Raw genomic sequence first — 13,302 nt, forward strand, 5'->3', positions numbered from 1 at the left:
CAGGCTTGCCTTCTGACCAGCCACCTGCCTGCACTGCCTCCACTTTACCCCAAGCATGTCATCCAGTGTTGCCCATGGGAGAAGCAGCTCCACTGTAAACTCATGCCTGCACATGGCATCCTCTGTCCCTCTGACTTTCAATCTCGGGCTTGTCTTTGAACTTTGTTTTCTCTGTTCTCAGCATCTTACAGAGTCTCTCTGCTAAAAGCAATTGCAGAACTGTATTGGGTGTTTGTGGGGGATGACCACTCACAAAGTAGCTCCATGTAGATTTCATATTTCGTATTTTGACTTTGCCCCCAAATAGCCTCCAAATTTGGTGAAACTTAGCTATTTGTGTGTGTATAAAGTGCTGGGAAAACAGGAAGAAACTTCATTTTGCTCTTACACATACATGTCATCTGGCAACACAGAATTTAGTGTGGTCATTTATTATCTGTGTGCTGAGGACCCATGGCCTTTGCCCCCTTAGGGTGTCTTCCTGCAATTTAAGTCATCCACATAATGAAAAATCTAATATTTTTAAGTAATGACCATGCTCATAACACTGTTCTCTTTAATAACTTTCAACTACTCTCCATTTCTTGAATTAATCACCAGTCCTCACCCTGACATCAGCAGTCATCCATGATATGACCTCACCTCACTTTTCCTGTCCTATCTCTATGACTACATTGTGTCCTCCCTATATTCCATTATTCCCTTAACCTGCTTCTCATTTTTGCATCAGTTCTATACCTTTGTTTATGTGGCCTCCCCATTCCAAGTTCTCCTGTCAAAATTCTCTCCTTCAAGACTTATCTCCAAAAATCACCTCCTTGAGAAGACCTCAGCTGACATCCACCTGGATGTTCTTTGTTCCTGCTTTAAACCTCCTTAGTACTTTGCTTATTTTTATTTCCTTCTGCCTCTTGCCTTAGTGCACTTTGTATTGTGGTTATTAAGTAATTGGCTTTTCCCTCCACTGGGTCACAAGCTCCTTGAAAGAAAGGACTGTGTGTCTCTTATCTTTGCATTCTGTTCTGGTTCTAAACTCAGCCTGCTCATGCACAGGAGCTGAATAGGATAAAACAGAGAGAGAATCAGTACACAGGGTATTTAAGAGCAATCACTGGATCTAAAAAGAGCTGGAGAAAGGAGATGGAGGGAAGGTACTAGAGAACGTGTGACCAACCAGAGTAAGGCACCGTCCCTCTTTCTCGTCAAGTGCTCCGAGTAATTCAGATGTCGTGCCTGCATTTCCACTCTTCCTGTCTTCCCATTATTTCCTTCCCCACTGGGAAAATTGCTGTGAGACATAAGTCATTGCCTCAAATCTGGCTCATAGGCATTTAGCATCATTTTTTTTTTCCTTTCTGAGAATAAGTCTATTCACACCAACCATATATTTGTTCTCTCACTGTTTTGTTAAAGATAATTCATATGGAATAAGAAAGGGATGTCTTAAGGCAAACAGCAAGGCAGCTGAATACATTTACTTTGTGTGGACAGGGACGTAATTAGCAAAGGAAGCTCTTCAGCTCAGGGTGGGAGGGGAGAGTTTGCATGGAGCTCTCCTGGCCGTGTGCTGGGGCTCATTGCTGTGTGAGTGAAACTGCGCACAAGCACATCCTTCTGGTATGAGCCCCACGTGGGGGAGAAGTGGGGTGATGAAAATGCCCAGATATTCTCTTGTGTGTGGGAGTCTGGCCTCACAGACTTTGCAGTATGTTCCTACTCCTAAAATGGAATTGAGGGTTGTCAAATGACTCAATCAGAGAATGGGCTTGTAGAGTTGCTCTCTCGTCCTTACTCTTGGTGAGTATCTTCTTTGGTGTTAAACGGAGGCCAGGTCAAATTGTGTTCTGGTCTCTCTCTTTTCTCCATATATGTGCTAATTATTCTATCAGTAGTATTGTTAAAGCACTCTCAAAATCAATATTAAAAACTCTATTAAAATGGAAATAAGGTGGCCCCTCTCCTTTCTTGTAGCAGTTTTCATTTAGATGCTCATCAATTTTATTTCTTTTGTTTTCTCTCACATACAGGTCTGGTTCAGCGAGAAGATGTTTGAACCGTCATTCTGCTTTTATACTGGATATAAAATCCCCTTGTGCAAAACCTTAGACCAGTATTTTGAATACATCCAGTCACTGCCATCCCTAGATAACCCTGAAGTCTTTGGGCTTCACCCTAATGCTGATATCACGTAAGTCCCTGGCATTTTTTAATTTGAAGGGGTCATTTGTAACTCAGTCTGGCAAAGATGGTGCATTTCATTTTCTCTCCTAATCTCTCTCCTTTCCCCCTTTTTTTATTTTACTGTGAAAAATAGTGTCGCTTCCTGTCTCCCAATTACAACTTTGTCATATCTTGGTCTGCTCTCCTCTCACTAAATCCTGATGCTCCAGTGTTTATGACAACGTTAAGCTCTAATTTATGCATTGATTATTTCTCCTCTGTCATGTCATAAAACGAGTTGGTGTTAGTGGTAGCGGTGCTCTCCACTGGCAGGAGAGTGGTCTGCCAGCTCCTCATCTCTTTCTTCAAAAATTCATTAAGAATGTAATGCTTATACATAGAATCTAAAAAGCCAGGTGAGAACAGATGGGAGGGTGAAGAATTGTATTTCTGCCCGGTCCTCTCTCTCATGGCCCCTCTCCCTCACTTGCTCATCTGCATCCTTTTGTCATGCATTGCCTGTGGTAGGTGCAGTGCAGTGAGCACTTGAGCACCCGACACAGATGCACAGCCCCGGGAGGAAAGAGTGGAGGGGCTCAGCTTTGCATGAGGTCCCTGCTCCACTCATCACCTAGAGAAGAAATACTCCCCAGTTCCAAGCCCCTTGGCATGAAGTGTCACCCCTTCTCTCTTTAGAGATCCCTACCAAACCCAAGCACCTGAACTGGAATCCTTTGGAATGGACCGCATGTCCTCTGCGGCCCCGTGATGAAAAGTCACAAGGTTTACATTCAGGAAAATGGTTTCAGGAAATGGAAGAAACCAAGACTCCTCTGGCAGATTCTAAGCTGAGAATGCCCTAAGAGTGGGGCATTCTTCTCTCCTAGTCCCTGGCCTACTCTTTTAATTTTAATAATTCTCTGGGTTTGGACATGGACATTTCCCTGGCCTTGCCAGATGTCCCAGGAGTCCCAGTTTGCTGCCAATTTCCTTCCAGCCTCTGACCACCCTCCTGGCTCCCTGCATGAGGATGCACTTTTGGCCTCTCTACACCCGCGTTGATTCCACCTTCACCATATCCTCTCATCTCGCCCAGGCTGCTTTTCATCTTCAAAGATGCGGACATGATTGAAAATACCTACAAATGCCAGTGCTCCGTTCCACCCCCATGATGGAACCACGAAGGCTTGTTAGTGGCAGCCCTTGCTGTTATTTAAGGAGGCTTTCATAAGTTTTCTGGGGATGGGAAAGAAGTGAAGAAATAAAAAGGATTCCTCAGGGATTGGATTGACAATCAACTCTTAGATTTTATGAAAGAGGGAGCATAGGAAAGTAGTTTTGCTTTAGCTGAGACTTTAAAAATGTGAGTCAGACCACATCAACCCTCTGCTCAGAATCCTCCCAAGGTTCCCGTGACACTCTGAGTCAAGGTCAAAGACCGACAGTGACCTACATACAGATGACCTACAAAGTCAAATAGTGCCACTGCCCTCTACCTCCCCACCCTGGCTCTTTCAGTCCTCTCCCACCTTCGTGCCCACTCAGCTCCTGTTACTCAGGCCAGACGGCTTCCTGTTACTCAGACAGGCCAGACAGCACCTGCCACAGGATACTTGCACTGCCTGGAACCTCCCTTCTCCTAGATATCACAGTGGCTCACCCTTTTACCTCTTCTAGTCTTTGCTTAGATGTAGCCTTTTCTATGATGCCTTTCCTGGCTGTGCTATTTAAAGATTGCAACCCACTCCCCAAACCCTGCCCAAGACCTTGTCCTCCTGGCCTGCTCTTCTCTATAGTTTGTATCACCCACTGACATACGCTACACTTTTTTTTTTTTGACACGGAGTTTCCCTCTTGTTGCCCATGCTGGAGTGCAGTGGCACGATCTTGGCTCACCACAACCTCTGCCTCCCAGGTTCAAGCGATTCTCCTGCCTCAGCCTCCTCAGTAGCTGGGATTACAGGCATGCACCACCACGCCTGGCTAATTTTTGTATTTTTTTATAGAGACAGGGTTTCTCCATATTGGTCAGGCTGGTCTCGAACTCCCAGCCTCAGGTGATCACCCACCTCGGCCTCCCAAAGGGTTGGGATTACAGGTGTGAGCCACTGCACCCAGCCTCATACTCTACACTTTAATTACTGATTTGTTATTGTCCAACAACCACCACTGAACCATAAGTTCCACTACACCTGAAACTTTTGTGTGTGTTTTCACCACTGCATCCCTTGTGCTATAGCAGTGCCTGGGGCTCAGGAAGTATTTGTTGACTGAATCAGTGCTGCTAAATTCTTCTAGAGTGTGAAGGATGTGATCAATGAGGAGATTCCATAGAAAGATCCCACAAGTTCACATGAGTGGACAGAGAAACAACTGATAAGTCTTAACGCACTTGCAAATTTGTGACTGAAAATGTTCTCATATGACGGCTCTGAACTTTAATTCCATCCTTGACAAGAGACTGGGGAGTCACAAGAGCTGGTTCCTGGATAATCCACAGGCTCCTAACAAGATGAAACCATTTCACCCTCACCCAGGGTGATGGTGCACCTAGGCCTTGTTCACCGCAGGCTGTTTCACTCACCAGCTCTCAAGAAAGATGAACCAGGGCTAGAAAAGGTCCAGAGAAGTACAACTCAAATGTAAAAGCAATTGGAGACAAAGACAAAGACAAACTATTTTTTCCTTGACTTTTTATTTGGAATGATTACAAACTCTCAGAAAAGTTGCACATACAGTAAACGTTCATACGTTCCATCGAGATCCAAGAATTGTTCATGTTTTGATCCATTTGCTTTTTCTCCTTCTATATTTATATCTCTGTATGTTTATATATCTACAGCTATATCTATATATAATCACATATATTTCTCTGTGTGTGTGTTTGTATGCCCTCTCAGTGGATAGAGCTAGGAAGCATGTACTTTTTAAAACATCATGAGTTAATACAAATAACTCCAATTCCAATTGTATACCTCAGGGTTGTTCTTTGTCTTCCCCCATTCCATATTGGTATCTCCTTTCTCCCACTGTAAAAACTCTGGTTCCCAGCAACTTCAATATGTGTATTCATTCACTTGCAATTACTATGCCAATACCACTACCAGCAACAAACCTATTAAGTAGAGGTCAAGATTTCTTTGCAGTTCTTTTTGTCGTTAGGATATATTCCACTGGGTATAAAGAGTAGTGTGTTCAAAGGTCACTTGGATTAATGATTTTTTTTTCTTTGTGGTTATGCTATCAATTGATATATAGTTATGTTTATTTGTTTCTGTTTGTATTACATTTAAGGGTTTTTTCCCCCACACATGCTATTGTTTTGAATATGTAAAATATGAATATGGTTCAAAAGTTACAACTTGATAGTAAGTTGTTCTTAGAGAAGTCTCAGACCTTTCAGCTCATTTCCCTCTTCTTTTATGGGTAACCAGACACAGTTTCTGGTTTATCTTCCCTGTGTTTCTTTTTGCATGTACATACATATATACATATTGTTATTACCCTTTCTTTCTTATACAAAGTTGCCAAACTGTATCTATTGTGTTGTGTCTTGCTTTTTTCACTTAACAATGTATCCTGTAAATCACGTCATATCAGGTCTTTATTATCTTCCTCATTATTTTTTTTGCAGCTGCATGCTGCTCCATTGTTTATATGGATCATAGTTTGTTCAATCATTTGCCTATGGATGGGCATTTAGGTTGCTTCCAATATTTTGCTATCTCAAATAATTCTTCCATTAATAACTTTATGCTTGTGGACTCTCATATTATTAGAGATGTATTTTCAGGGTAAATTGTTATGGGTGGGATTGCTAGATCAAGATTTAGTGAATATTGTCAAATTCCCTTACATAGGGTTATGCTATTTTGTACTTTTACTTGCAGTCTGTGAGAGTGCCCGTTTTTCAGAATCTCATCAACAGAGCACTGGTGAGGCATTTGAACCTTCACCAATATGACAGTGAGAAATGTTATCTCAGCAGAGCTTTAGTTCACTTCTCTTATTTTGAGTGAAATTGAGAAAATTTTCATATACTTAAGGGCTATTTATATATAGTCTGTCCATTCCTTTCCAATGGAGTTTTTATTCTTTTTATTTAATTTTAGGACTTATTTATATATTAGGGATAACAACCCTTTGTTTGTGATGTGGTTTGCAAATATTTTTCTCAGTATTTTAGCTTTGCTTGTGATTTTTCCCCCATTGATCAGGTAGAAGTGTTATTGTCGTTTCCTTTTATTTTTATGCAGTCAAATTTATGACTACATAAATTCTGTTCTTGCTGTTGTTACATCTGGATTTTTAGTAATAGTAAGAAAGCTTCTTCCCTCATCAGGGTATAAAGGAATCATCTACATTTTTTTTTTTAGTGCTTGTATGGTTTCATTTTTTTACATTTAGTTCTTTTACCCGTTAGGAATTTATTGTGGTATAAGTATGGATGACATTCTTTTTCAAAATAGCAATCCAGTTATCCTATCACCAGTGATTTTTTTTTTTTTTTTGAGTCAGAGTCATGCTCTGTTGCCCAGGCTGGAGTGCTATGTCATGATCTTGGCTCACTAAAACCACCTCCCAGGTTCAAGTGATTCTCCTGCCTCAGCCTCCTGAGTAGCTGGGGTTACAGGCACACACCACCACACCTGGCAAATTTTTGTATTTTAGTAGAGAAAGGGTTTCACCATGTTGACCAGGCTGGTCTTGAACTCTTGACCACAGGTGATCAGCCAGCCTTGGCCTCCTGCTTCCTTTAACATAGAATTTCCTTCCATAGGTACTTGGGTCCATTTCTGGGCTTTCTATTCTGTTTTCCTTTCTATTTGGTAGTAGTCTGTTTTAAATTTAGCTAGTCTCCAGTATGTTTTATTGTCTGGTAGTTTTATAGTCTCCCGTCATTGCTCTTTTTTTTTTTCTGAGCTTGTCCTAGCTATGGTTGCATGCGTATTTTTCTGTTGTTTTCAGAAATTGGTGTTGAATTTTGTTGAATGCCTTTCAACATTTATGGAAATAATCATATGATTTTCCCCTAAACACCTAAAAAGTTAGTGAATTATATTAATGGATTTCCTAACTCAAATTTTCTACAGATAATCTGAAATTAATACCATTGGGTTCTGAGGTATTATTCTTCTCCTAATGTAGTGATATACTCTATTAATGGTTCATTGGGGAATTTTGCATTGATATTCATAAATAAAAGTGGCCTAGAGTTTTTGTGGCATCTTTATCAGGTTTAATTACTAATCAATGTTATATTTGCTTTGTAAAAATTTGGAAGTTTTTCTAAGCTCTGGAACAATTTATGTAGTATTGGATGCTTTAAAGTTTGGTAGAATTCTCTTGTGAAACCATCTGGGCTCAGTGCTAGTTCTTTGATATCTTTCGTATTTCTCTGTCACCACTGCAGTCAATATTTTGTCAGTTGTGTTCTCCAAGGAAATTATTTGTTTCATCTGGGTTTTCGTATTTATTTTCACAAAGACATGCAAAGTAGTCTTTAATCTACTCTAATAAGCTGGACTCAGTACAATGTGGTAAAGAATGCAATCACTTCTTCCTTACCCTATACTGAGTCCAACCCATTCAGTAAAATTGTTATAGAAGTGTGGACATAACGCTAGCTCTATAGACCTTGGTCTGAAATCTGATGACAACTCGAAGCTACTCTGGTGCCTCTCCAAAAGGAATGTACTAGCCTTCTTAATACAATCTATCAAGGCAGCTCTGTTCAACCACTTCACTATGGTATTGCCAACACATCCCAGAGAAACCACTGAGAAACAGTGGTTATACTGTTATATGGTGGTTATCCTTACTTAATACTAAGAAGGAACTTAGTATTGACACAGATGAACATCTCACCAGAGCCAGAGGCTCCTTTTCACAGGGTTCTCCTGCTGTCCGGCTCAGCAGGTTCTCAGTCCTCAGTGGCAAAATCACACTGACAGAGTAACAAAATATGTTGCAAAATGCAAAAGACTGCAAAGCATGACTTTAATAGCATCACCCTTCAGTGTATGGTCCAGGTAGCAGTGTGATCTAGTATCTCTCATGCTTTAAAGAGCCTTCCCTTCCCTTCACTTGCCTATAAATCTATGGCCTATGTTCTACTGACATTTTAACCTCTTTTATTGTCATGTCCACCTTCCCTCCTGAGTAGAGCTCATCTTTACCAATGGCCCTTAAAACATCAACATGCCACATATATGTTGTCTAAACCTTTCCTCCGTGCTCCACAGTCATTTATACAATTTCTATGTGACATCCACTGGCATGTCTTTCAGACAACTTGACCTTTAAAAGCCCCAAACTGAATCTCCTCCATCTACTTCTCCTCTGCTTCTCCTCCATCTAAATGGCTTCCCACAGCAGTTAGAATAAAAGACAAGTTCTCTGCCATGTGACAAGGCTCATCTCTCCACCTCATCTAGAGCACCCAAGGTGACTAATCGACACCTCGGGTACCCTGTGGGTAAGTCCAGGTGTGTGAGGATGCCGGCCTAGAGTAGGGATGGTCATGGGGTGGAGTGAAGCTGCAGGACAGGTCTCAAGGGGGGACTGATAGGACTTAGCGAATGCAGGGCAATGGCTGAGAACCTTCTTCTGTAGCTGTTAATCTGTTTCTTGCTGCAAACTGGTGTGTTAGAGAGGGCATGGTGAGCCTTCTGTGTTTTGTCAAGTCTCTCTTCACAGCTCTGTCCAGAGGCCCACATGGTGTCACTGGCATGCATGCTGTAGGATGCCACAAGCGAGCTTCTCCCAAAATAGTGTCAAGATCTTGCAACCTTTCACCACACTAGTGAGGTCAAGTAGAAAGCCCTGGACCCCTGCCTAAAGTGGGGGATTATATCTGCTAGAGCAGCTGGCAGGCCTGTAAGACCTGTGGTCATCCTCTGATCTCTCTTCATCCTTAACTTCCCATATGGTCTGCCTTGGGGTCTCTCCCACCCATCCCTGATCCCCTTTACCCAGTATGTCTTAGCCCATTTCTGGTTCCTGCTTAGGTGGTCAGCTCTGTTCTGCAGCTCCGTGCTTGGTAATTTTTTTGGTCTCTGAGTAAGCCTTGTCCTAGGTTTGATTCTTCTTTCCTCTGGCTCTGAAATATCTGGTGGATGGAATCCTGGCGAGTGAGCTTGCCTTCTTCGAGGACTTTGCTACGCCCCTTGCTGTTCCCCCACCAGCCACCAGGAAGCAGTAAGCAATAACAGACGAAGCATCCCAGCTGAAACCCACCTCTGGTCTCCACCCAGCTCCAGCAAGATGTAACTCTCCAAGTTCTGAGTGAAATGAAAAAGGAGTCAAAGATGCCCCTGACATTGCTTGTCTGGGAGCTGGGGTAGTGGAGGAGTTGGGAACAGGAGTATGTTAGAGGAGAAGTTACAGAGTTCTGTTGGAGGCATGTTGAGCTAGGAAAGAACATGGGATATAACTGAATGGGGTGAGAAATGTGGACTGGAGCCCAGGTGAAAGATTTGAATGCATGTGTGCAGAGGTAACAGCTTCAGCCATGAGAGAGGACTCTCTAAGATATGCTGGCTAAGTCTGTGTGAATGTCCCCAGCCAGAGGAATCATTAATTTATCTGACCATCCATGGTGCTCAACAGCATTCTTGCTTCTTTTTGTTTGTTTGTTTTTGTTTTTTGTTTTGTTTTTGTTTTGTTTTGTTTTGAGACAGAGTCTCACCCTGTTGCCCAAGCTGGAGTGCAGTAGTGCGATCTTGGCTCACTGCAACCTCCGCCTCCCAGGCTCAAGCAATTCTCATGTCTCAGCCTCCCGAATAGCTGGAACTACAGGCATGTGCCACCATGCCTGGCTAGTATTTGCATTTTTAGTAGAGACAGGGTTTCACCATGTTGGCCAGGCTGGTCTCGAACTCCTGACCTCAAGTGATCCACCCACCCTGGCTTTCCAAAATGCTGGGATTACAGGCATGAGCCACGGTGCCTGGCCATCACTTGATGATAGGCTATAATTGGGCCATGATGAAGAACTTGATGCCCCCTCTTTATTGGAATCTTCACTCTGAAGTTAGCATCCATAAATTTGAGAGAAGAGGGAGATTTGGGCAGGGCGAATCACAAGTCTGTCTTCTCAGTCCTTGCATAAGAATGCAGAATCTCTGAAGTGGAGGGGGAAATCAAGGTGAATAAATGCTTTAAAATAAGTAAAATCTCTCTCAAGAGTTTAGATAGCATAGTGATAGGAACCATGAAAATACACAGTTTATTCACATTTTATTATGTAGATTTATAAGGTACCAAAGACTGCAAATTCAACTCTTTCAATGTCAAAAATAGTTGCTTATTTTCACTCTTTTTCTCATCCGTGGTTATGCATGTTTCTTTACTTTCTGAAATTTATCAAATGCCTTATTACAACCTTTATATTCATTTCAATGCAATACAAACTGAAATGTATTCCTTTGAGTATTCGAGGACACTTTTGAGATTTAGATTTTTAAAAAAATTTATGCTCATTGATATTTCATGTGCAAAGATGTGTGTAAATCTAGACTGATTTGGATATTATGGTGCACTAATATCTCATTAGGTAGTTGTTTATTTCATAGACAGCTCTGTTTTTCAGTTGTTTTGCATTTCTATTATCCATGACCCTGACTTCCCAGAACCACCAAGCTACAAGGGCAATCTGAGCTTCTTCCCATATTTACTCTAAAGAGAAATTTTATTCAAGAAATAACTTAGAACCAACCCTCAAGGAATATTATAGCTCTTGTTCTTCATCTCAAAGCACTTATGAGGACTGTTCTCCTGAAAGCCCTTGGGCTTTTGTGGCCTATAGAGAGATTTGCAATTCTCTGTTATAGCTAGCTAACTAGGCTTCTGCCTTTCATATCTTTGCAAACATAAAATCACATTGTGGAAAAAGAAATGTGAGTTGTTCAGCCCTAGAATACCAGGGAATGACATTCTGTGCATAATAAAATGTGTGCTGGGGAGAGCTTGGCTAGCTCTTATTCACAGTGGATCAACTTTTCAAGGCTTCTTCCCAACATCTATGTTTTGAGGCCTGTGTTCAGATCATCTCATAAAAAATTAAATCACTCACCATGAAAGTGATTTATTAGGTGGGATCTAGCAGCAGCAGCATCTCCATCAGCCTCTCCTTGGAGCACCAGTGAACTTGCCAGAGTCAGCAGAGAGCAAAATGGTCATCGCTGCAATGGTGTGCGCTGTTGGGACCTAGCCCCTGGTGCTGAGCACGCTTCCACAGAGGGCTCAAGCTGAAGGTGACTGAGAGAGCACCTGAGAATTTGGATATGGGGGCTTTATGTTTTTTTTTTTTATTTGTAGCTAGAACAGGTAGGAATCATGAACTCTGCTTTTCTTAGCATGAGTGGAAATTTACTGTGGTTTTCTTGTCTTTAATCATTAAAGATCTGCATTGATAATATAAGAAGAAGAATAGTTTTACTTCACTCTCAAATTATATCTTTCTGATTCTCCTGTGTTTTGAGGACTATGTATATATGGCACAAAAGACATTTGCAACCCATTCCTGAATTTTGAAGTAGGGCACAATCACAGTTTTTAAAAGTCATAAAAAGTATAAGAAAAATACAAGTAACTCTGAGAGGGGGAATCCTGTGAAAATATCCTATGAAAACAAATGCACTTATCAATTGTCAAAGACTCAAGAAGAGGGAGATAGATAGATATTTCTAATATCTATAAATGTATTTATTATTATATTATATTGTATTGTCATATTATATAATAGATATATAATAATTAGAAATGAATGTTCCTAATTCATTATTAGAAATGAATACAAAAGTTGTAATAAGGCATTTATACACACACACACACACACACACACACACACACATTGAAAGGTGCCAGGAAGTCAAAAAACAATAATAACAATAGACTATGTTTTTACCATAAGAAGGAATAAGTAAATTTTCATGCCCTTTAAATATTGAAGAATTGCTGTCCTTTATATTTAAGGTTTAATAAAATGTAAGCCAATTGGCCTCAATTCAACAAACAAACATTTGTTGAGAACTTACTGTCTGGCTAACCTGGGGATACAAAGATGAGTAAGATGCAGTCCGTGCTCTTGGAGCGCATCATCTATTGGGGAAGATGATGAATGGCAAATGCTGATGAGGTACAATATGGTAAACTCTAAAATCAGGGTATGTATACATTGCTATGATAACACAGGTGGAGGAGCAATCAATTCCAACTTAGGGATCAAAGAAAGCTAGTGAGAGAGGCTCCATTTAAGCTGTGCCTTAAAGCAGGGGTCCACTACCACTGGGCCACAAGCCAATACCAGTCCGTGGCCTGTTAGAAACTGGGCCACACAGTAGGAGGTGAGCGGCAGGTGAGTGAGCACTACCACCTGAGCCTCCGCTTCCTGTCAGATCAGTGGCAGCATTAGATTCTCATGGGAGCGAGAACCCTACTGTGAACTGCCCATGCCAGGGACCTAGGTTACACACTCCTTATGAGAATCTAATGCCTGATGATCTGTCACTGTCTCCCATCACCCCCAGATGGGACCGTCTAGTTGCAGGAAAACAGGCTCAGGGCTCCCACAGATTTTACATGATGGTGAGTTGTATAATTACTTCATTATATATTACAGTGTAATAAAAATGGAAATAAAGTGCCCAATAAAAGCTATGTGCTTGTATCATCCCGAAACCTTTCTGCCCCCTCCCCTCCAGTCTATGGAAAAATGTCTTCCACAAAACCAGTCCCTGGTGCAAAAAAGGTTGGGGACTGCTGTCTTAAAGGACATGCAGGAGTTTCTCAGATTGGAGATGAGGTAGGAAGGAAGTGACCGCAGGACTGTGGTCAAGGACAGAGTGCAAAGAAGAGGAACATAATGAGCATTAAGGACCAAGACTCAGACTGGGACGCACACACCAAGGAACAATCCAAGGAAGGGAAGGGAATGTAAACATGAATGTGTGTGGGCTGTTCTGGGAACCAGGTCCAGTATGCCTAAAGCATGAGGGAGGTGGGTGCTTAAATTGCGGAGTGGCCAATGCAGAGTATGGCTTTTGAAGGTTTTGCCAAAAGAGTTTGGGGCAATATTTTAAATTGGAATATGGTTATTTAATCATTTATTTAAATCTACTTAACCTACTCTACCTTCTA

General features: G+C 41.5%; 1 protein-coding gene across 8 annotated transcripts in view; it reads left to right on the plus strand.

Moving 5' to 3' along the window:
- DNAH8 (dynein axonemal heavy chain 8) overlaps window positions 1-13,302 on the plus strand; it is a 309,672-nt gene that overhangs the window by 268,594 nt on the left and 27,776 nt on the right. For all 8 annotated transcript variants that reach the window (XM_058432164.1, XM_058432166.1, XM_058432167.1 and 5 more), the window contains one exon: window positions 2,028-2,188. In XM_058432164.1, coding sequence (XP_058288147.1) covers window positions 2,028-2,188 — 161 coding nt within the window. The remainder of the gene's footprint in view (window positions 1-2,027; window positions 2,189-13,302) is intronic.

This window comes from Hylobates moloch, unplaced genomic scaffold, assembly GCF_009828535.3.
Source record: "Hylobates moloch isolate HMO894 unplaced genomic scaffold, HMol_V3 SCAFFOLD_20, whole genome shotgun sequence".
In the NCBI taxonomy this organism is placed as follows: Eukaryota; Metazoa; Chordata; class Mammalia; order Primates; family Hylobatidae; genus Hylobates; species Hylobates moloch.